Raw genomic sequence first — 21,657 nt, 5'->3', positions numbered from 1 at the left:
AGGATTAATTTAACATTTTTGCCCATGCTTGCTTCCACAATGCTTTGCGACAAAATGGCTGCTCTACTTTAAGTGGTTTTCTCAAGAAGCAAAAAAACTAAGCTCATTGGACAAAATTTGACTTATCGCCGACATTATTGTCATTGTCTTCATCTATTTACACCAGATATTCAACTGGCGCGAAAAGTGCATTTAGAGGTATCACATTACCCAGAATTTACGCGTCTTTTTACGTATCTGACTGACATCGGAATATCATCGAAGAGAGTTAGTTACGGAGTACGAGTGCCCGGAGTACGAGTGGGCCTAATTTCCACCACTAGTAATCAACATTATCTAGAAATACCAGCTACTCGTATGTTTTTTGCTACCACTCAAGCCTTACGGACTCTTTACCGATAAAATGTTCGTATCATCGATTCTTTCAAATATTCTTAAACAGTAGAAAATCACTTGGGTTGTTGTAGTAGTACTACGACGATGGGTCGACGTCGAGACAAAGGCCTTGCTCAGGCTGGGAAACGACGAACGGTTCTTCAAATTGGAAGTACAAGTCTTAGTAAAGAAAAGGATGGTGCAGGTAAGACAGAGCCCTCATCGAAGTAACTAATTCTCTTAATATTCGTGGTTAAGGTCCTCTACCCTCAACGTAAATGCATGTTTTGCAGAGCAAGGGAAAAAGTTCGTGAATCTATGGTAGTTCCATGGTGAATCCAAGGGTCGAATTTAGGGTCAGTTTTGTACTCTGAAATTCCTTTTCTGCATGTTATTTCTTGTAGGGACTAGCATCTTGAAAGGTTGTTGCTGATTGTTCACGACATAGTGTAACCTTCAGGTATCGTTATACCATGGACATACCACTTACTGTACGTCCATGGTATACCTTGTATTGTCAAATTACTATGGCAAATTCTCATATACGGAAAAAACAATACAAAATTTGAATGACGTACTTAGCTATATATTGCAGAGAAAATTTAACTCCTGTGATATCTTCCTTTTGGTAGACACTAACTATAAAGTATATTATGGCTTCATTTTATTATTACATTGTTTTGATGAAAATAAAGGGATGTGTGATTTTGTGGCTGTAGAAATCAAGTATAAAAGCTCCGCAGACAAAACCTGGAAATTTAGCATCTTCAAAATGCATTATGGCTCTGCTTTTATGATATTAACTTAGTATGATTTACTATTGTCATGTTGTGAGCAGAAGATATTCCTTTTTTTTAAATCTGTTTTTTTTTTTATTTTTAGGTGATAATTCACCTCACAGCTCCGGTAGAAGTGAAAATATCCAACATTGGTCATTGAAGTCAACAGGAACAAAGCCAACAACCGGTACGTTACAAACATATTTATTACCAAATTTTCTTTTTTACTTATCTAACTCAATATTGCCAATGTTGTTTCAACCATGTAGCAAACTTAAAGCAAGGAAAATGTATCATTTTTCAAGAAATTATGCAAAGGTTTAGATATTCCAGATTTTGTAAAAATCCATCTTTTGGTCAAATACGTTTGTGCAATATACCAGAGTATGTGCTAGAAATCTCTGAATTAATATAATGTGATAAAAACCGTAGTTACCAGTGAACTCCCTATAGTTCATACAGTACGTCTCACACATGCTGTCAAAAACAAACTTTCAGATAGTCTTTCTGATTCTCTGTAAGAAATGTATTGATTTTGAAATTCTGTGTTTTGCATACATGTAGGTATTGGTCTTCTTGGTGCCTATGCTGACAGCGATGAAGAAGATAATGTCAATAGAGATAGCACGTCCTATCAAAGCTCAGGCGATGTTTCAGCAGGACATTCTAATATATCAACTTCGACAGTCAAGTCATCAACAAAACAAACTGGTGATTTGGATTCAAAAGTTGCAGATTTCCTGGCTGTAAGTAGACACTTAATGATGGAGGTTACAGTGCATGCATTCCTTTGGAGTTTTACAACTCAATCATGTCAAGTCTTCAGATCTACTGATCTCTTTTATTCTTGGGCATGTTACAATGTATGTCAGTGCTTTTTCTCACATTCCTGGCCACTGGGAGTGTGGGATCGACGGTGGCTCAATTTTTTCCGAAATCAGAAATCTCAGAAATATTACACAAGCTCTGATGGGATGATAAACAGCTTTTCGTCCCGCATACAAAATATCATTCAATAGCACGATGAGTACCGTAACACACTGAGTACAGAGTAAGCGGGTCAGAGTACGGGGGCAGATGACAGCGTTGTCGCGATTTTGGATAATGCTGTACGTCGTTGATGACAGACTCACAACTGGAACTAGCCACTCAATTCAGTTAATGACATGGAATTCTAGATGGCCTTGAAGTAGGATAGTCGCTGATACAGTTAAACATTCAAGGTTTCCAGTGTGAATTTAACACATTTTTTGGTCATGTGAGAAAAAGAATCAGATTTCTCACACAAGTTGGGGATATTTTGTCTCACACGAGCCTGCTAACGTTTTCTATGAGTTTGTTCACAGAACAACAAGATTCTGCTTTCATTGTCTGGTGTATTTGTGTTTGATACAGGAAATAGATGCATTGGCACCACAAGATGAAGAGACAAATGACAAGGAAAGTACAGTCATACCACAGAGTTCAGCAGATTCCACTACTGAGGACACTAATGATTCTATCTCAGGTATGTGAAAGAATATACTAAACATTTTATGGTAAAACCAAACCTGTCTGTAACTGTCATTCTTCCAAATAGGGCTGCTCATGATTGGTGTCATTGTTATCTTATTAATATGCAAAAAAAACCATTTGTCTGCATTTTTAAATCATGCTTTTGAAAATTATGTACAGAAGAATGAGGAAAATGCATCTTAGTAGGCAATTGCTAGTGCAACAATGAATACTAAAAGACATATTGAGGACTCAGAGTACAAGCTGTAATGTCAGCCATGCATGCAACATTGATAAAATTGTGTGCATGTCAAACAGTAGTGTCTGATGTTGCACACCTGCAGCTATATTAAGTAACAAACCTGTAACCATGAACAGCACTATTCCAAGACGTTAACTTCCATTTGCAGTGAATGTAAACATGTAGGAAAAGAAGCTATATGATGAATCTGTTCATTATGTGTATTCTATAGGCCCTGCCCATCATCAGTACAACCTTATTACCCTTTGAGTGCTATAATTTTTCCCAACATAATTTTTGTGTAAAATTTTACCAATTTTTGTGAATTTTTCTGTCATTTTTTGACAATTTTGGACCAAATGGACATCACATTTCATTGGGGAAAAATTGCCTGGGCATATTTTGTGAAGGCGATTAAATGGACTTTCGCGCTCAAATGATTAATTGATCTAGCCATGCATTTAAAGGGAGTTTGTATGATGGCTTAATCACCTTGGTTACAGGAAGCAGTGAGTGGCAGGAAGTCTTTGATGCCAATACAAATTGTACCTACTATTGGAACACAGTCACTAATGAAGTATCATGGGATATACCACAGTCTATAAAACAATCTACATCAACCACTGAAGTAGTCACAGAATACAGCAATGATGATAAGACATACGGACCACAACAACCCCTGGTAGGACCTATGGAAGAACCTACCATTGGGCCTGCTATAGGACCTGCAGAAGGACCCACTATAGGACCTACAATAGGACCTACTATGGGACCTACTATGGGACCCACTATCATGGAACCCACTGTAGGACCCACTATGGGACCCACTGTAGGACCAATGGCAGGACCAATAGTTGCTGCAGACAGTGATTCCAGGTACTATGCTCCCTTATTAATTTCATGATTGTACAGTACTTTCTTACTAATCAGCTGAAACTGTAAACCTTTCCATTATTCAAGAAAATATCATTACAATGAGTGTTTCATGCAGGCTGGTACATCATGTGATCCCTGAAATGTGACAAGGTATACCCTGGCTGTAACACCATTGGAAGCTACTCCCTTATCATCTAAATTTGCTGGTGCCTATTATCAATATTATTAAATTCACATTTTAAAAAGCCTTAACCAAACATAAATATTTTAGTCAAGTTTTATGATGTGCCACTACAAAGTCTGCTATACCTCTGATTGAAACCAACTTTGTTGTCTTGGCTATTTCGCAATATTTTTGTAGATGACATTTGTCAGGTACTATTTTGAACCTAAAGTGGTAACACATTATTTCACTCCGTGCACTTTCACTAAATTATCAAACAGGGCATGTGTCATGATGAGACAGAGAATTTCAGCCCATTGAATCATGTCAACCCTCCTCTCCCTAAATATGGGGCAACAGGACACAACACCATTTACTATGGCATCCTGGATGAAACAATCATTTGTGACAAAATCTTTCTCCCAGGATTGCTTTTGTGTGAGATTGTGTCCGTGAATGAGTCAATTAAAATTCATTTAATATTTTTATAAAATGTTTAGTTGTGACAGCAATGGTAGGCAGACTGCAGCTGTCACCAGTACAGAAGATGAAGGACAAACCGTGATTGGCCCTCATATGCTTCCAGAGTTGACCCAAGTAAGTGAAGATCCAATGGAAAGAGAGTTACCGGCTGAGGGTGATGGGATTGAAATTCCTGTGTTTGGGAAAACAAAGCTGACCAGTGAACCTGACAAGTTGCCAGTATTTGGTCCTAGCAATCCATTTGCTGAAAAGAAAGACCCTAGTCTTGATGATATTGACAATGAGTTAAATGAACAGCAACGCCGGAGAGCAAAGTTTAAAATGCAGATACAGAAATTTGTGAAAGGAGACAAGTTACCAGGAACATCAGAATCCAGTCAGAATGAGACGGAAAGTTCTGCTGATACAGGATTGTCTAGTAGAGTCAGTAGTACAGACAATAACATCAGTGGAATGTCTCTGCAAATGGTAACAAGTTCAGGTTCAGCTGGTTTTGAAATGGACACTAATATTGACGATGAAGATTTCGACATTGATCAACAGTTGGAGCTTGCACTGGAGAGAAAAACCGTAAGTCCTGTAATGCAACTAACTGTATGTTCTTGACTTACACTGTAACTGAGGGCAAATTGCAAATTCAAGGTTGTCATTGATTCAACAGTGTGCACTTTAAATCTTAAAATATCTCATATCAAAGTGCGATCACAAATCAACAAATTTGGCAGATGGAATGTCAGATAAACTCACTAATTAGTGATTGCAGATGACCTGCTAGCCACAAGCTTATTCTCTCGAAGTTCATACAGGGAAATAACTTAATGTCATACATACGCATGTAGATTTGTTTCACATGTACGGACCAATTTGTCTCAAAAGTGGTAAAATGATATGGCCATATGTCATATATGTGAATGATGATTTGTCTTGCAATATAATCCAATATGGCTGCCATGTGGATATTTTTGTTGTTGTTTTTCATGCCAAAAGATGTGACAGAGCATGCAAGGACTGGATTTGTTTCAAAGGTGCTACAGCTTACAAGGACATACAGTGTTCCCCCCAGGCCATTTTAGCATAGCGGTCCCGCTACGCTTTCGCCTCTCCCCACTACGCTTTAATTCTCCCTGCTATGCTTTAAAATATTCCCGCCATCCTTAGTTCACACACTCTGCATAGCTACCAGCCGTTGCATGCAAAGTACAGTTTTTCTACACATCAGCGCACACTGCAACTTTCCACCTTGTGAAAGAGTGGAAGGTGTGAAGTATGGTATGCGTCAGATAAATTGTCCATAAGTGTTGAGAGGAACGTTGAAACAATAGAAGAATCAGCTGGGTTGTTCACAAGTTTTCATTCTACAATGACTATTACGACCAACAAAGACAGGGCCTTTTGATAGTCAGTATACATCGCCGATAAGTATACACAGAGTTAGATGGTGTACAAGCAAGGCCTTTGATCACATTCCCGTGCTTTGATCAACAGAATGGGCTGCAAAAGAAAGAAGAGAAGTGGTTGATTTGTGAGGTTGATTGTGATTTTACAATGATGATCTTTTTTTGGACCGAGTACGATCGCGATCGAGTTCACGTTGCATTCCAATATGGCGGCAGCCATGCTGGCCATGTTGGCCGCCATGTTTAACAACTTGTTGACATTGATCGCAGTGTTGTGTCTGGTTCCACTCTGACACGTTCTCTGAAAGATTTTTGAGTGATTCTAGTCTTGGGAGGAGGTTGAAATTGATTCTTGTCGTTCAAAAACGATATAAAACTTTTGACAATTGAATGGTGCAAAGCAAACTGAACTCTTGATCGTATGTCATCCTTGCAGTAGTTAGATGCAAAATGAAATTAATTCAATTCAATAATTCAGAAGAATTTTATTCTTCCCAAACACGGACAATTAAAAAGTGTAATTACTCTACCAATATATTTACCAAGCATTTTGCATCATGACTTTCAGGTAACAGATGGTGATAGTATAAAGAGAAAGATGCTTTCATTACCATCATCAACCACTGCTACACCAATAGGATCTGGCGATGAAACGGAAGACAAAGGTAAGGTGTTGTCATTCAAAGTATGCACTATGATTCATATTTTGTTGATTGATGGTATCACCAGCATGAAAATTGTGCCTTTTTATATTGAAAAACTTCCAATGTCAAAGAGAGGAAATAATGTAGACAGATATTGAACTGATACCATGTTATTTATTGCAAGTTTCATCCAACAATGAATAGGTACTTTTTAGCTCAGCTGCTTCTTCAAAACATCCTTAGGGATGACCTTGTTAAGATTTGTTCAAATTGTGATAAAATATATTTAATGAAATTTTAAAGGCAATTTTTGTCATTTTTGGTCAAAAATGTTTTCATCAAAACCATTATTCAAATATTGTTGTACCAAATTTTATAAGCTGTTTGAAATATTGTTGTTGCAAGCTGAAAAAATAATGACAGTGCAGAATTTTGCTTCAATATTCATGACCTTTCGGGTGTTGCTAATGTCTCCAGGCGTAGCCATGGGCATACGGAAGAGACCTATGCAGCTATGGTGTGCTATATCTTTCTCATGAACTTTGAATGTGCAAGCGGAGAGATTGTTCACCAATGTGGTATCACACAAAAAATGGTTTTGTATTGCTGTGTACGTGGAAATCTGCCATCTTTATTTCAACATCTTTATTTCAATTTGAAATAACAGTTAACAAGAGTTTCAAAGCCAAACCACAAGATACAGAAATACAGCAACCTGATAAAACTGAGCTAGGTGGTTCACTGGATATGACCCCAATAGACATAAATCACAAAAGGGGAAGGGTGGTGACGCGAAGAAATACAGTAATTGAAAATAGTTGGTCCGGTTTATAACACTTCATCTTAAGAAATCTATCATAATCTATGAAGCAGAGGCATTAAATTTGACTAAAACTTACGTAAACAGTTTTTATGTGTAATAATTTCAGAGACAAAGAGAGAAGTGTCCATTATCCCTTTCAAACGACAGAAAGTATGCAAGTATGTCAATGCTGAAACACAAGTTGATGATGACCTTGACAGATCTGCTGAAGAAGAAAATAAAATGAGAGAAAAACAGAAAGCAAATGAAGAAGAAGACATGAAGGTTGGAATGCTGACTGATTTCATTTAACTCTAATCAACGTACATGATTTTGAGAACATTTTTATTGGAAAATAACAGGCTTTTGACTGAATCATTTGTCAGCCTATACTTAGTGACAGTGAAAAGAAAGCAGGAAACACATTTGTAATATAGTGTGCTCATATCACCCCACATGTATTCATATCACCCTGCCCTGGGTTGATTCACCCTAAATAGAGTTATTATCACCCTGCCCTGGGTTGATTCACCCTAAATAGAGTTATTATCAGCCTGCTTTGCATTCTGTGGTCATATCAGTCTGTGCTGTATTGTTCATATCCCTCTGTACTGTATTCATATCACCCTGCCCTGGGTTGATTCACCCTAAACAGAGTTAATATCACCCTGCCTTGTATTCTGTGTTCATATCAGTCTGTGCTGTATTGTTTATATCCCTCTTACTGTATTCATATCACCTTGCACTGGGTTGATTCACCGTAGACAGAGTTCATATCACCCTACACTGTGTTCATATCACCCCACATGTATTCATATCACCCTACACTGTGTTCATATCACCCCACATGTATTCATATCACCCTACACTGTGTTCATATCACCCCACATGTATTCATATCATCCTGCACTGTGTTTATATCACCCCACATGTATTCATATCACCCTACACTGTGTTCATATCACCCCACATGTATTCATATCATCCTGCACTGCGTTCATATTACCGTCAAATGTGTTGATGATGACATCCTGTACGTTCATTTTATCACACATGCACTTTGTTCATATTTGCATTTTCTGGTTATCATTATTATTGACATTGACTCTTGTCTTTTTCCACAGAATGAAATTGTGGAACTATCTTTGCTGATCACCAATAAACTGGAATTTTTGGACATCAAGAAGACGTCCCTTACAAAATTTCAAATCATGTTACTAGAAACAGAGGTAAATAATGCAATTGAACTTTACTGCTGTTTGTGTTTACTGTACAAGTTTATTCCATCAACTAATACTGCAAGTGTTGCTATGTGAATTTAGAGGAAATAGTTCATTATTAACTCCAGTCTCAAATATCAAAATAATAGCTAACGGCTGCACATTGTACCCGTGTATTATTTGTGTAAATGCATGTCAACTTTAAATGGGCATTTGTTCAGATGAAGTTATCATTTACCAAAAGTATGCTGATAAGCAGGAAAAGTGTAAAATTTGTGGAAATCTAAATAAGTGCCGGTCAGAGTGCCTTGAAGATAATTTCAAGTGCCTTTAATATAGACCTCTCAGTCGTATTGGCCATTTATTAGCTGATATCTGGAATTGTAACCGGGGCAGCTGACTCACCATTTTTAACAAAAAGTGTAGCATGCAAGTAGACACACATGTATTTTATTTTACAAGAAGTTGTGGGGTACAGATCTTGTAAAAAGCCAACTTTTTATCATTTACAAATATGGATGATGACATGAATATGTACACACAAATAAAAATGTCATCTGTACAGATAGCAAACTTTGCCCCTTAATCCAGCAAGGTCAGTCTATAAATCATCAAATCTTACATCTGTGGATGTAGATATGTCAATTTTGTTTAGAAAAAATGCTGACAGTGCTTCTATCATGGTTTTGCAGGGTTTTTGGTATTTTCCGGTTTCATACAGTAATTTTATGGAATTTCAGGTCAAACAATGTCTTTCACTCCAATCCCTGGTTTGATGCTTGTAAAGTTGCTTTGCAGGGCCATAAAATAGATATCTGATGCCACAGACTCAAACACAGTGATGAGAATCAGTATATGTATGTTATTAATAACAGCAGACTTTAAACTGTTTTGTGCAAGGTGGCGTCCATCAAGGCAGTAGCATCTTTAGCATTACGAACAAAGTCCCTTAGAAGCTATTAAATATTGTATGTACACTCACTCGGGCCTACCACATCGAATGCAATGTTAGCAAAATGTCATTGGTGCTATTTTTATAGAAATTTTGTTATGTAAAATTGAATGAAATAATGATTTGGTGATCTTGCTGAGAATGTAACATCTTGAAATGTGGTAATAAAGTATTTTACTTGACAAAACTCTTTTATGTTTGTTTTTGCAGACCCGTATTCTTGATTGGAAAAAAGGAGCCTTGGATAGCAAATACCTGATCCGTAAACTACAAGATGCAGAATGGGAATTACAACAACATGAAATGAGATCAATGCCACGTGGTTGGTCTTGTCATTGGGACAGGTACGGTCATTCTCTTTTTATCTTTTCCTCTAATTTCATGACCGTACAATTCACCTGGTGACTTTTAATGAATTGTATACAATGTAATGAATTGTATACAATGTGATAATGAATGGTGTTTATATGTCCCACTGAATCTAGTTTATCTGCAGAAACTCATCTGCGTCATCTTAATTGCCGATGACACAATGCCAATCTTCTGTCAAAAAGTGCAATTCCTTGAATTTGTGTAAACTAAAATTCCATTTGGGTTCAGAAAAAATTTTACTGCTTTATGTTTGCTCATTCTGATATGAGGATAAAAACATTCCCAAATTGCCAACACAAAATGAAAAAAAAATAAAAGAAAAAAAATGCAGTTTCACCATAAAAATGCTGAGAGAACATTGCAAGAGACTTTATTCAAAAACAAAGTGCTTGAGAAGAAATGTACCATGCTGCTCTTCAAAATGTGGAATCTTCCCAACATGCCATGCAGAAGAAGAATGATGGGATTGGTTGAGATGAGCCTCTGGAACATGGTGAAGAAACAAGGGCTATGGTGCGGTTAGTGAAACCTATTTTCTGTGTGGTTCTTTTATTTATATTTTGAAAGCATATTGATATTGTTGGGTGCATGATTCAATGATGTTACAAACTTGACACAAATTTCAATCATTGACATGTTTTCTCCCTTTCAGGACAAGAGCTGCTGGTTCTGTAACTTGTGATAAGACACTGTAGAACACCACGGTATTGTGTGTCATCAAATTACATAATCAAATCTAGTCTTACTGTTTGCATTAAAACCATCTTATGCTTACATTTAGTACAACCCTTATTTGTCAGTACTCTACACAACAGTTTCCTTTTGGATTACAGTCAAAATAGTCATTTCAAAATGGTTGTCATTATTTGATATATAATAATCATACATACATACATTATACTTTGAGTGTATCTACAGTGTCTTATCAAAAGGACTGGTAGTTGGTCTGTCTTTGACACTCCAGGCACAGTCAAACTAGTTGTGTGCTGCATTGCTGCACATAAAGTATATCAGACTCTGTGCCTGGTAAATCCTTGATGTCTGGCTCACACTTTATTTCAGAAACCAAGTTTATAGAGAAGATATAAGATGTCATCAAGAGCCCACCTCAGTCGTTAATATACGACTTCAGTCAATGATATATTAGTTGTTTCTTATCATGTGTTTTTTGTTTGTGTTTTTATTCCCTGTGTGGCGTGACCTGTAGGACACACAAGCAGTATTACTACACAAACAATTCTACCGGAGAGTCACAATGGGATTATCCGATGGAAGAGCTAGAAAAGCACAAGGAAAAACTTGGAGAATCAGGAAAGGATAGCAGGCAATATGAAGACACAAGTAAATCATTTATCGGACTTCAGACCAGCAAAGTGACAAACTCTACTGTTACATCATTGCAAACACAAGGTATTCATTCTCTCCTCTATCTGTGTTTTTAGCTCACATTAGGTATACCGGTATGTCTATATACCAAAAAGAGCATATTTGGTAGGTTAGCAGTGTCTGTATGTACATATATATGTAAGTATTGCGTATGTCAGATGTATATATGTACATATGTACGTATGTATGTATGTATGTATGTATGTATGTATGTATGTATGTATGTATGTATGTATGTATGTATGTATGTATGTATGTATGTATATGTATGTATGTACGTACGTATGTACCGTATTCCTCCGATTCTAAGACCCCCTTTTCAGAACCAAGATGACGAAAAAGATATGGGGGGTCTAATAAACGGATGTCACCGCGAAATCGAACATCGAAGTTAATTTATGCTAATTTAAGCAATGTTATGCAAATTTTTATGCCAATGATTTTTAGCTCACATTTGGTATACCAATGTGAGGTAATCGTATAAGCTGAATCAGTTCATTGCATCCCATTTGCATGTCTGTATGTATGTATGTATGTATGTATGTCCGTCCACATCAAAAACAGCTAAACGGCAGAACCTACTGTCTTAGTATTTGGTGTACAGGTGCACCTAGGGGTGGAGATGTGAATTTGTTCAAATGAACTTGTCAGTGTCAAAAATATGCAAATGAGGGGGAAAAAAGGAAAAACCCTGCAAATTGCTAAAACTCTGTAACCGTTGGTCAGATAGGGTTGAAACTTGGTGTGCAGGTTCCTTTAGGTATTCTAAAGCAGGTGTGTAAAATTTAGGATGAAATTTGCATGTTCCTATTTTTCAGGTAATTTTTTCAGTTTTTAGTAAAAAATGTTTAACTCTGAAACCATTCATCTGATTGCTCTGAAAGTTGTTATACATGTTCCTCAGGATGACATCAGTCAAGTGTATACAAATTGAATTGAAATTTTTATATTTGTAATTTTGGGGCAATTTTCTGAATTTTTGGTCAAAATTTTTTTTATTCAAGAAGAATTAATCTGATAGCTTTGATATTTGGTATACAGGTTACTAAGGTTGATCCAAATCAGTTTGATGAATATCGTGAAGATATCTTGAATTTTATATTTTTGCTGAATTTTTTGGTTATTTTTCTCAATACAAGTAAAATTTCTTCTTCTCTGAAACCGCTAGCCCAATGCTCTCAAACTTGGATTGGATGTTTGCAAGGGTGTTACCCTTCTAATTGTTGAAATTACGACAAAATTGGAATGTAACTGTTTTGGGGCAATTTTGTTATTATTTTTGGTCAAAAAATCGTAAAAAATATTTTCATTTTAAAGCCCCTGGACAGACGGCTTTTACATCTGGTGTACAGATGTCCAGGAATGACAATAGTAAGATATGTGGAAATTGTCGTGAATATACAAATTTGTATTTTTAAGACAATTTTGTCATATTTGGTCAAGAAAACTTGTTCTCAAAATTACTTGTCTGATAGCTTTGTAATTTGGTACAAAAGTCCCAAGGGATGTTATTAGATAAATTTTCTGCTCAAAGTGTTGTGAAACCCCCAAATATTTATATTTTAGGTAATTTTCTTTTTGTGACCTTAAATGACCTACACCAACCATAGATTTGTTGTGAGACAGTTTCGAAGGCTGTGAACATAATTTTGTCTTGTTTAATATCAATTTGTAGTAAAATTTGATCCTGAAAACAGAGCTGAGGTAAATTTTTTCATTGCGAATCAATTTTTGCAACTTTCGCATGTAAGACACACAAAAACTGATGAGAAATTTGGATCCAGGATAATTCCAGATGTCGTAATCCTCCCCACAGTGGAAGGAATTTCACTATCTGTAACTGATTTAAGTGCTGTTTACATTTGAATGATAGCACTCGTAGTATTAATTAAAACATCTGCAAAGTTGTAAATATACTGCCAGCTGGTCTTATGTAAACATAATCAAGGGTGGAACATTTGACATTCAGGAGGGAGTAGGGGATAGAAGATTGATGAGGTAGCATTCCTTTTTAAAAGATCCCTTTTATATTTTTTCCTACATGTACTCTTTTTTCCCCCACTCTCCCACCTTTTCTTTTTGTCAAGCTTCTCTGGCTAATTTTTTGTTGACATTTGCTTATGTATGTAGGATCTGCTTGTCCCATTGCTATAGAAGTTGATATGCATGTTCCTAAAGATGACCTCCAGTACCTAAGTTGCAGACCTTATTTGCTTTTGTCATTCTTGTTTTTCTGGTTGATCTTTGGTACCCATACTGGTAATATGTACCAATTCTGATAAAATGTGAGCGACACCGTATAATTGCGGTATTTTTGATTCACGCTACAGACAACTCATACTTTGTGATATCGACTCATGGCCATGCTGTGTAGATACTGGCAGTCGAATCTGTACAAATATAAATTAATGGAGATCCACAAGTCTTGAAATATAACGTATTTGCCATACCTTCTTTTACTAAACAATTCGATAGCAATAAATCTTTGTATTTCGTGAATAGATAATCACCACGAAACTTTGTACAACAAGTACGTTCCTCAGCAGCAGCTAGCTCCCCATAGCATGGCCACAAGGTCAGACAATGAGTAAAGGGAAAGTCCCTAAAGTTCCGCTGGCTGTAATTGGTCAATTTACGCAATAGGTCAAAAGTGTCAGTGCATGAGGTCAAGGTAAAATTCTGTTCAGTGGGCTGGTGTCCGTCCGATGTTTTCTATGTACGATTTTCATTTACTGTACTCCTTAAAATAAACAATCAATTACACGTCGTGAGTTTTATTATTTTGCTCCTAGTTTCAAAAAGTCTAACCGTATCTCGAAACGAAATGTGATCTTACGAACAGGCAGGCTCGAACAGTACCGTATGTTGAGGCATCGGCTGGCCGAGACGAAAGATTGCTGGGCCAATCTGCTTTATATTTGATGTGTGTTGATTTTTTGGCAATACACCCTGAAGTTTTTTTATTACTTGTATCGATGACCGAAATATCTCCTGATGTGGAATTCAGTCATTTATGATCAACTGTTCGGATATCGTACGATCATGCACGTTTTTGTTCTAACTGTAACTTGTGTAAGTGTATAGGCCGTTAAGCCACAGTTGCGAGTGGAGTGATACGTACCGGCCGCCGCGTACTATGCATTCTATGCATAGTACGCGGCGGCCGGTACGTATCACTCCACTCGCAACTGTGGTTTAAGCTTATGAAGTTGGGTATTTTTTCCCTCGCAAGACTTCGAAAGCGTGCATAATCTTGAAAATCTGTTACACTATCGTTCTACTCATTGCTGGGACTAGTTCAGGAAAGGACACAAACAAATGCCGTCCAACAATAAATACCTTCATTATATGAGAAAAACTACAAAATTGATGAAACATAAACGGAAGAAATTCAAAGAATTTTCAGGTCATGCGCGGAAGAAACTTTGGATATCGCGTTTCATTGTCAACACAATAATTGCCCTCTTCATCTAAGTCAAACCAGTCGAAGTCGATATCGTCGTCATTGTCTTTTTGAAAGATTTTACGATGCCAATGATATTTCTATTTTCACTGGTTGCTTATACGGTAAAGTTGAACGTAAGAGAAAACTTGCAGCGCTTCACAATGATCACAAAGGAAACTTACGTGATAGAAAACTGTTGAAAAAATCTATTTATACTTTAATGGTAAATTTGAACGTAAGAGAAAACGTGCAGCTATTCACAATGATCACAAAAGATACCTTACCTGATAGAAAACTGTTGAAAAAATCTTTATAAGCACACCATTTAAATAGCAACTTTTTCATGTGCCGTAGTCTTTTGCCTCAGTAGTATGAAAACAAAGTGTAAAAGTTGAGCGAAGCAAGTTCAAAGCTCGTGTCATTCACACGTCCCAAATTTTCTATCGATAACGGCAACAAAAGGATTTCCCGACATCATTACAAGATCCTATAAAAATGCGTCGATTTATCGTAGACTTTATTTTCTGAAAAGTCATAAGACAGTGCACGGTCGTCATGGGCAAGAAAAAAAGTAATTATTAAAAACATTCTCGCTGTCGGCATGCCTAACTACCGTCGCAATCAGCTAGAACTTGGTTTGCCGTATGAACTTCGCCGAGATGCAGACAACATACACGATCGAAATGCTGTAGCCGTTGTTCAAGATGGTTGCAAATTAAGTTGAAAGTTTGAAGCGAGATGCAGCACTCATACCGGCACGGTTACTTTCGAATATCATCGATCGTGACGTGTCAGTCAACAAAAATACTACTTGAAGGCAAAGAAGAAAGCATTCATCCATTCTCCAAGAGTTGGCATGGCAGAGAAATGTCACGTTGGTGTTTTGGCAAATAATGCGGCTGTACCTCTGCTAAAGCAATCAGTCCGAGGTACTGTTTTCACTGTACATATTCACTAAAACAGACCAAATCATGCCGCTGACAAAAAAAATGAAACTGTCCTTTTAAGGGCCACAACAGTCTCCAAAAAGAGAACTGATACCCAAACTTTTTTGTGTTTGTATGAGTGTAAATTGTGTTTGTTTGATCGTGATGAAATGAGCGAATCGTACTTGATCGACAAGTCCGCAAACCCGATGATCCTAAATGTTCATTTCGTGGTAGCCAAATTGCATCGAAATGTTCGATTCGTACATAATCAGATGTTGAAAAATCTGCTTATTTTGATGGTAGCAAAATGACAGTAACGAAAAGACGATATTGTACTAGATCGAGACGCTAAAAAATCCAACTCTTTTATATTGTTCATTTAGGTAGTGAAATCCAAGTGTAGTTTTATCGCCAGGAAATTATAGAACTGTTCCCGATTGACATGTTCCAAACCCCAAAAAATAGTGTGTGTGTGTGTGAGGTTTGATACTTCACTTTGACACTTGTTTGTGACTTTGATAAGCAGCGTAGGTGTTGTGGATATTCTGGTCTCATTACATGACAATGGCTCTATTGTTCCAGTCAAAATTCGGGTGTACCCCCTGGGGGGTCTTATAAACGAACTAACAGCTAATTGCGAATTGATAAAATAATCCTGGGGGTCTTAGAATCGGAGGAACACGGTATGTATGTACAGTGTTCTCCCTGAATAAGGTAACAGGGGCGTGGCGCCCTCTTGTAAATTCCGAGCGCCCCCTTGCCAGAAATGAAAAAGATTTATTTTTTTGAAAAATAAAACAATAAAATGTACGGGGGAAAAAAGTTGACAGTGATTTACAAGCAAAATGCAAGCTTGAGCGTCGATCCTGCAGGCTGCAAACATAATTCTCATCGATCTTGCAAATCTGAGTTTGTGATGTCATCCGAGACCATATGCCCAATTGCAACTCATTCATTGATGCACCGTGAGGGAGGAGGGACGGTGATTGATGGCAGCCATATTTGCATGGCACAGGCCGTAACGTTAGCCACGGTCGGTCCCTCCATAGGGGCCGTGCATTAGGTAACCGACTTAGCTGTATAAACATGCCTAGGAACTTGAGGGTAACCAAGGACAGCAGAGTACTCTGAAGTTTTTATAGGTTAGAATTTTGCTTGTGTATTCCTTCCCAAAGCAAAACTACCTATTTTTAGGCTGGGTCGGACGTGTACATGTATCAGGCTGAGAACACATAAGCGTAAGTGTTATGGTGATAATTTTGACATCGATGAATAAATGTATGTCTGTCGCTATGTTTTCGTTTTCAAAAAATATAATCTTCATTGAAATCAGTGAACTGGAATAAAAGTTATGGAACACTGTCTCAGATTTCTTTTCCTTTGAGCTTTTTTATATGAAAAAAATCTGAAAAAATACTCCCCAAGTGCCACCAAATAACACTATTTTAATCTCTGTTTTTCAAAAGCTCCAATGGCAGGAGGGGGGACACCCCCCTCCTGACCTCCCCCCCGCGACCGCTTACGCGGTCGCTTGTGGTGCTTCGCACCACGTCTTCGCCCTCTTTTAACAAAATCCTGGGGAGAACACTGTATGTGTGTATGTATGTATGTATGTACATACATACGTATATATGTAAGTAAGTATGTATGTATGTATAATTGTTCGGTCTGTACGTCCACATGAAAAACTCAAAAACCACAGCACCAACCATCTTAGTATTTGGTGTATAGATAACCTTTGTAGGGTCATTAGTAACAGTGACAATAAATCTATGTTAGTGACATGGCATGTAAATTTGATTTATTCATCATTGATATTCACATCAAGATTCCACATTATGTAATCCTTTTTAAGACAATAGGTCAGAGTTGAAAGTCATTTATTTTCTCCAAGATTCTTACTGTTTCATAGACTTGGCAATATGAAATTTGTTTAACAAAATTTCTAAATTTTGAATAAAAACGTGATTGTTCTGATTTTATATACTTAAATATCCACAGATTGAAGCAATTGGGTTGATTTACATAACTTAAAATGTGGACAGCTCAAAACATTGAAATGGTGAGACTAAAGAATAGTGGCCTTCTCTAAAAAAATGTACATATCACCATAATCCTAGAGTGTCAAGTTAGTTTATAAAGGGCCCCTTAGAAATCTGATTGCTTTCTTAGTGAAGACTGGGCCCAGTTTGTTCAAGTTTACAGGTGCTATGACTATGTTTTCTATCAAGTTCTAAAAATGTAATGAAATGTCAAATAACAATAATATTGTTGTGCCAAGCTTACAATTATAACAAAATCTCTTGTAAAAATCATGTACTAACTATTCTGGAAAGACAGTGATGACGTGTGTAGATGTCTGATAGAAAGAACCTTTCATAATAGCTCTTTTAAGAAGCTTATAGACAGTTTATGTTTTTCTTGTCTCTTTGATGCAGGATATATTCCCAGTGTGCCTAAAACAAGACCCTGTTGTTGAATTCTCATTACCACCAGTTCCTGGTACAGAGGTACCCCCATTGCCACCCATGGATGTACCTCCATTGCCACCCAACGGTGATTTGGAACCTCCCCCACCACCTCCACCCCCACCTCCAGACACACCACCACCCCCCACCCCAGAGTCTCCTGAAGATGGTGAAATAGTAGATGTTGAAATGGATATTTGCGATGTGAACATAGATGTTGGAACCCCACCACCACCACCAAATTCACCACCTCCTCCTCCACCTGGTACATCACCACCTCACAGCACAACGTCCGTTGTCATATCAGCACCTCCAGTGAGGTCTGTACCAGCAGTCAGTGCATCTGGAGATAGTAGCAATGCAGGGTCCAGTGTGAGTCAACCACAGCAAACATTCCCTGCTGTGGACCCTGGAATACGATTTACTACTCTACAAAATATTGCATTAAGTAGTGAGACATCACAACCATCAACAGTTGTAACAACTTCCAAAACAAAAAAGACAAAGAAGGTAAGTAAATCCAGTACGACCAATTTGAATATTCACCACTCTTATATGTACACACTATATTACCTTCAAATTACCGTGTCATTCATTGTTCAAAACAATGGAAAAGGACTATCAGTGATTGTATCTAAATGTATAGACTAGTCACACACACATAATCTTTAGTTACTACTGCCAACAAAATTATGACAAATTTCTGAAGTTCATTGTGTTGATTGCTGCATCATGTGATAGACCAAGAACAGCATTTGATAAGTGTTTAAGATAGTAGAATATGCCTTGGGGACAGAGTCAGACTCTCAAACTTTCTCAATTCTTTTCTGATGTACCACTCGGGGGGGGGGGGGGGGGGGGGGGGGGGTGCTCATATTAAAGATCTTTGTGTAAGAAAAATTTATACTTTCTCAGATTTTCAGAAAATCCAAAATTTTATTTTTCTCCATAGAGTTGACTCACGGATGGCAGTCATTTCAAATATCAGTAATTCTTTGGTATTTTATACCTCTAGTAGCAAAATTTGCATGGTGGCCCCCGATTTGTATTCTTGATTTTGAAAAAGAATGGTTGAAAGATTACTTGAGGAAAGTTTGAACAAAAGTCTAAGACTTTAGAGGCACATACTGTCTTTGAACAACAATGGTCAATTACACCAAGACCCCCTAAACAGCTGATTTTTGTAGTTTGCATAACAACTGTTGGTCAATAGGGCAATCCTGTATTGATGTCTGTGACAAGCCATGTCATAAATGTATTGCTGCCAAATGTACCTAGTTGCATGAGAATTCATGGGTTGTTGACAAATGGTTTGATTCCAGATCAAGAAAGGTCTGACAAGTAAAAAGATGCCACAGTTAGTGAAGAAATGGCAACAAATCAAAGAAGAAGTTGAAAAAGATGAAGCTAGCTCATCGGAAGAGGAAGATAAAGGTGTTATTGCACAGAGACAAATTGAAGAATGGAAAAAAGAACAGTTGATGAGGTAAGAATGAATGGCTTGATGAGTTATCAATCTGATTTTAGCTATCAATGATTATCATGAACTGAAACTGTAACTAATATCAACTAATTTAAATCAGTGACAAATGATGATTTACAATAAATGTAGATGTGATAGCAGTACTGCTTCACTTATAATATACCTTATTTTATGAAACCTTTCACCTTGTAACTAATTATTATTGAAAATACAGTATGTAACATTTATTGTATATATGATCTGATAAAAATTCCAATATTTTCTGTCAATAATTTCATGCAATCTTAACCGTTTCATTCTTTTGTTTGTTTTCAGTGGAATATCTGCACACAATCCTAACTTTACTGAGATTCATGGTAATTGGAGACAGCGTCTTAAAAAAAGGAAAGCAACATCAGACAGTTAATTGTACATGATCTTTATTTTTACAATTTTGATCTTGATATTGTGTCCTTTCTTTAACTGTCAACATTTGTAAATCAAGTACACAAACATTTCTCAGTATATTGCATGTTTCAGCTTATTCTCAACTTCTTTCAAAATTCTCCTTGTCATCATTGTTCATGACTCTTGTCTCTATGATGTCTGTTTGTGACTTGGAAAACTGACATTTTGAATAGGCATTTTGCATATATTCAGTTTTGAATTTGTAGTACATGTATTTCCAACATAGCTTAGCAGTCTGTGCTGCTGTGTAGCACAGAAGTATAGGTTCTATTATCTTCTTTGTGTGGTATTTCTGCTCATAGTTTTCCAAGGAAAGTTTTCTCATTGTCATACATATTGGAAATGCAATCATGTGTTATAGATATTTTATATCAAGAAGTTTGCAGAGAAACCATTTCATCTAGTTTGCTGCAGAAACGTTATTTATATCCTAATTTCAAGGAAGCTTTGGAATAATTAAGGGCAAAGACAATAATTGTAATATAATTGGGCAGTTGCATGATGGGATAATGTTCCATCAGGGGAATAGCCAATTCAGTGTTTGATAGGTAGGGCATAGCTTACCATCAGCCCCTTCAGTGTTTGATAGGTAGGGCATAGCTTACCGTCAGCCCCCTTCGTATTTGATAGGTAGGGCATAGCTTACCATCAGCCCCCTTCAGTGTTTGATAGGTAGGGCATAGCTTACCGTCAGCCCCCTTCAGTATTTGATAGGTAGGGCATAGCTTACCGTCAGCCCCCTTCAGTATTTGATAGTAGGCATCGCTTACCGTCAGCCCCTTCAGTATTTGATAGGTAGGGCATAGCTTACCGTCAGCCCCCTTCAGTGTTTGATAGGTAGGGCATAGCTTACCGTCAGCCCCCTTCAGTGTTTGATAGGTAGGGCATAGCTTACCGTCAGCCCCCTTCAGTATTTGATAGGTAGGGCATAGCTTACCGTCAGCCCCTTCAGTGTTTAACAGCTAGCACATGGCTGGCAATTCTGCAGCCGTGATAAAACTCAGACAACCTGGCTAGATTTAGTGATTTATATTTCATTTTAGATCCTGATGGTAATCTGAGGAAAGATTTGCTGTGTTATGAAGCACAGTATCAAAGTTTGCTATCCCAGAAGCAAAGCTTAGTTCAACCATTGGAAGTTTTGTTATATTTTTTACAACGTGTATGTGAACATGCATTGTAGTACTGTACATGAGTCACTGGAGTGAGAGCAAAAAGTATTTTAAGTTGGGTAAATTGTAAAAAGTACACAATTACAACCTTGACTTGCAGACTATGTATTCTGTCCGTCTAGTTCCCTTGCAGTACAAATGCCGTCAGTCTTGTTTCTCTGCCATTATATCTTTGCACGGTACAGCATTTTATAGAAAATATTAAGACGAGATATTGATGAAGAAACAAAAGTTTGTATTTATAGATATCATCAAGATGTAGCAGGTGTTTCAAACAGGTACAATCAACAATCAAATTGTTAAGAGGATCTTTTTGTTTACCCCTGTACCTGACTGTAAGGTGTTTAGCAGAGTATGGCATCAAGATGTATCTTTGGTTTTCAGTATGGTGTCAAGTTGTCTACATCCTGTACCTGGCTGTCAGGTATTTAGAAGCATGGTGTCAAGTTGTCTTTAGCTTTCTATTTTTTTCACAAATATATGATGTTCTACCAAGTGGAAATAAAGTTTTGTATTTTTTGTCTCTGAA

The 21,657-nt window shown here is 37.2% G+C and overlaps 1 protein-coding gene across 6 annotated transcripts; it reads left to right on the top strand.

Annotated features, from left to right (window-relative positions):
• Positions 1-19: 19 nt before the first annotated feature.
• LOC139142399 (formin-binding protein 4-like) lies at positions 20-21,657 on the top strand. Of its 6 annotated transcripts, XR_011554397.1 has the most exons (16): positions 20-580; positions 1,258-1,341; positions 1,719-1,900; positions 2,550-2,661; positions 3,393-3,765; positions 4,429-4,981; positions 6,377-6,473; positions 7,382-7,539; positions 8,379-8,483; positions 9,637-9,770; positions 11,006-11,208; positions 18,055-18,536; positions 19,349-19,512; positions 19,825-20,504; positions 20,629-20,670; positions 20,752-21,657. XR_011554397.1 is itself a non-coding variant. In XM_070712323.1 (14 exons), exons 1-14 carry the CDS (start codon positions 481-483, stop codon positions 19,913-19,915), a joined length of 2,838 nt encoding a protein of 945 aa, XP_070568424.1. In that variant the 5' UTR covers positions 20-480; the 3' UTR covers positions 19,916-21,657. The 6 variants fall into 6 exon arrangements, 1 of the variants encoding a protein (XP_070568424.1); XR_011554395.1 differs by having other exon boundaries at positions 20,629-21,657; XR_011554394.1 differs by having other exon boundaries at positions 20,587-21,657.

Source organism: Ptychodera flava, chromosome 1 (assembly GCF_041260155.1).
Source record: "Ptychodera flava strain L36383 chromosome 1, AS_Pfla_20210202, whole genome shotgun sequence".
In the NCBI taxonomy this organism is placed as follows: domain Eukaryota; kingdom Metazoa; phylum Hemichordata; class Enteropneusta; family Ptychoderidae; genus Ptychodera; species Ptychodera flava.
Note: the sequence above shows the minus strand (reverse complement) of the source record. Positions and strands in the feature narration are given on the sequence as shown.

Bases quoted from the DNA above. Each gene is read 5' to 3' on its own strand.
- LOC139142399 (XM_070712323.1), top strand. From the start codon at position 481: ATGGGTCGACGTCGAGACAAAGGCCTTGCTCAGGCTGGGAAACGACGA. The intron at 1,901-2,549 runs GTAAGTAGACAC...TGTTTGATACAG, and splicing joins AAGTTGCAGATTTCCTGGCT to GAAATAGATGCATTGGCACC. The intron at 18,537-19,348 runs GTAAGTAAATCC...GTTTGATTCCAG, and splicing joins AAACAAAAAAGACAAAGAAG to ATCAAGAAAGGTCTGACAAG.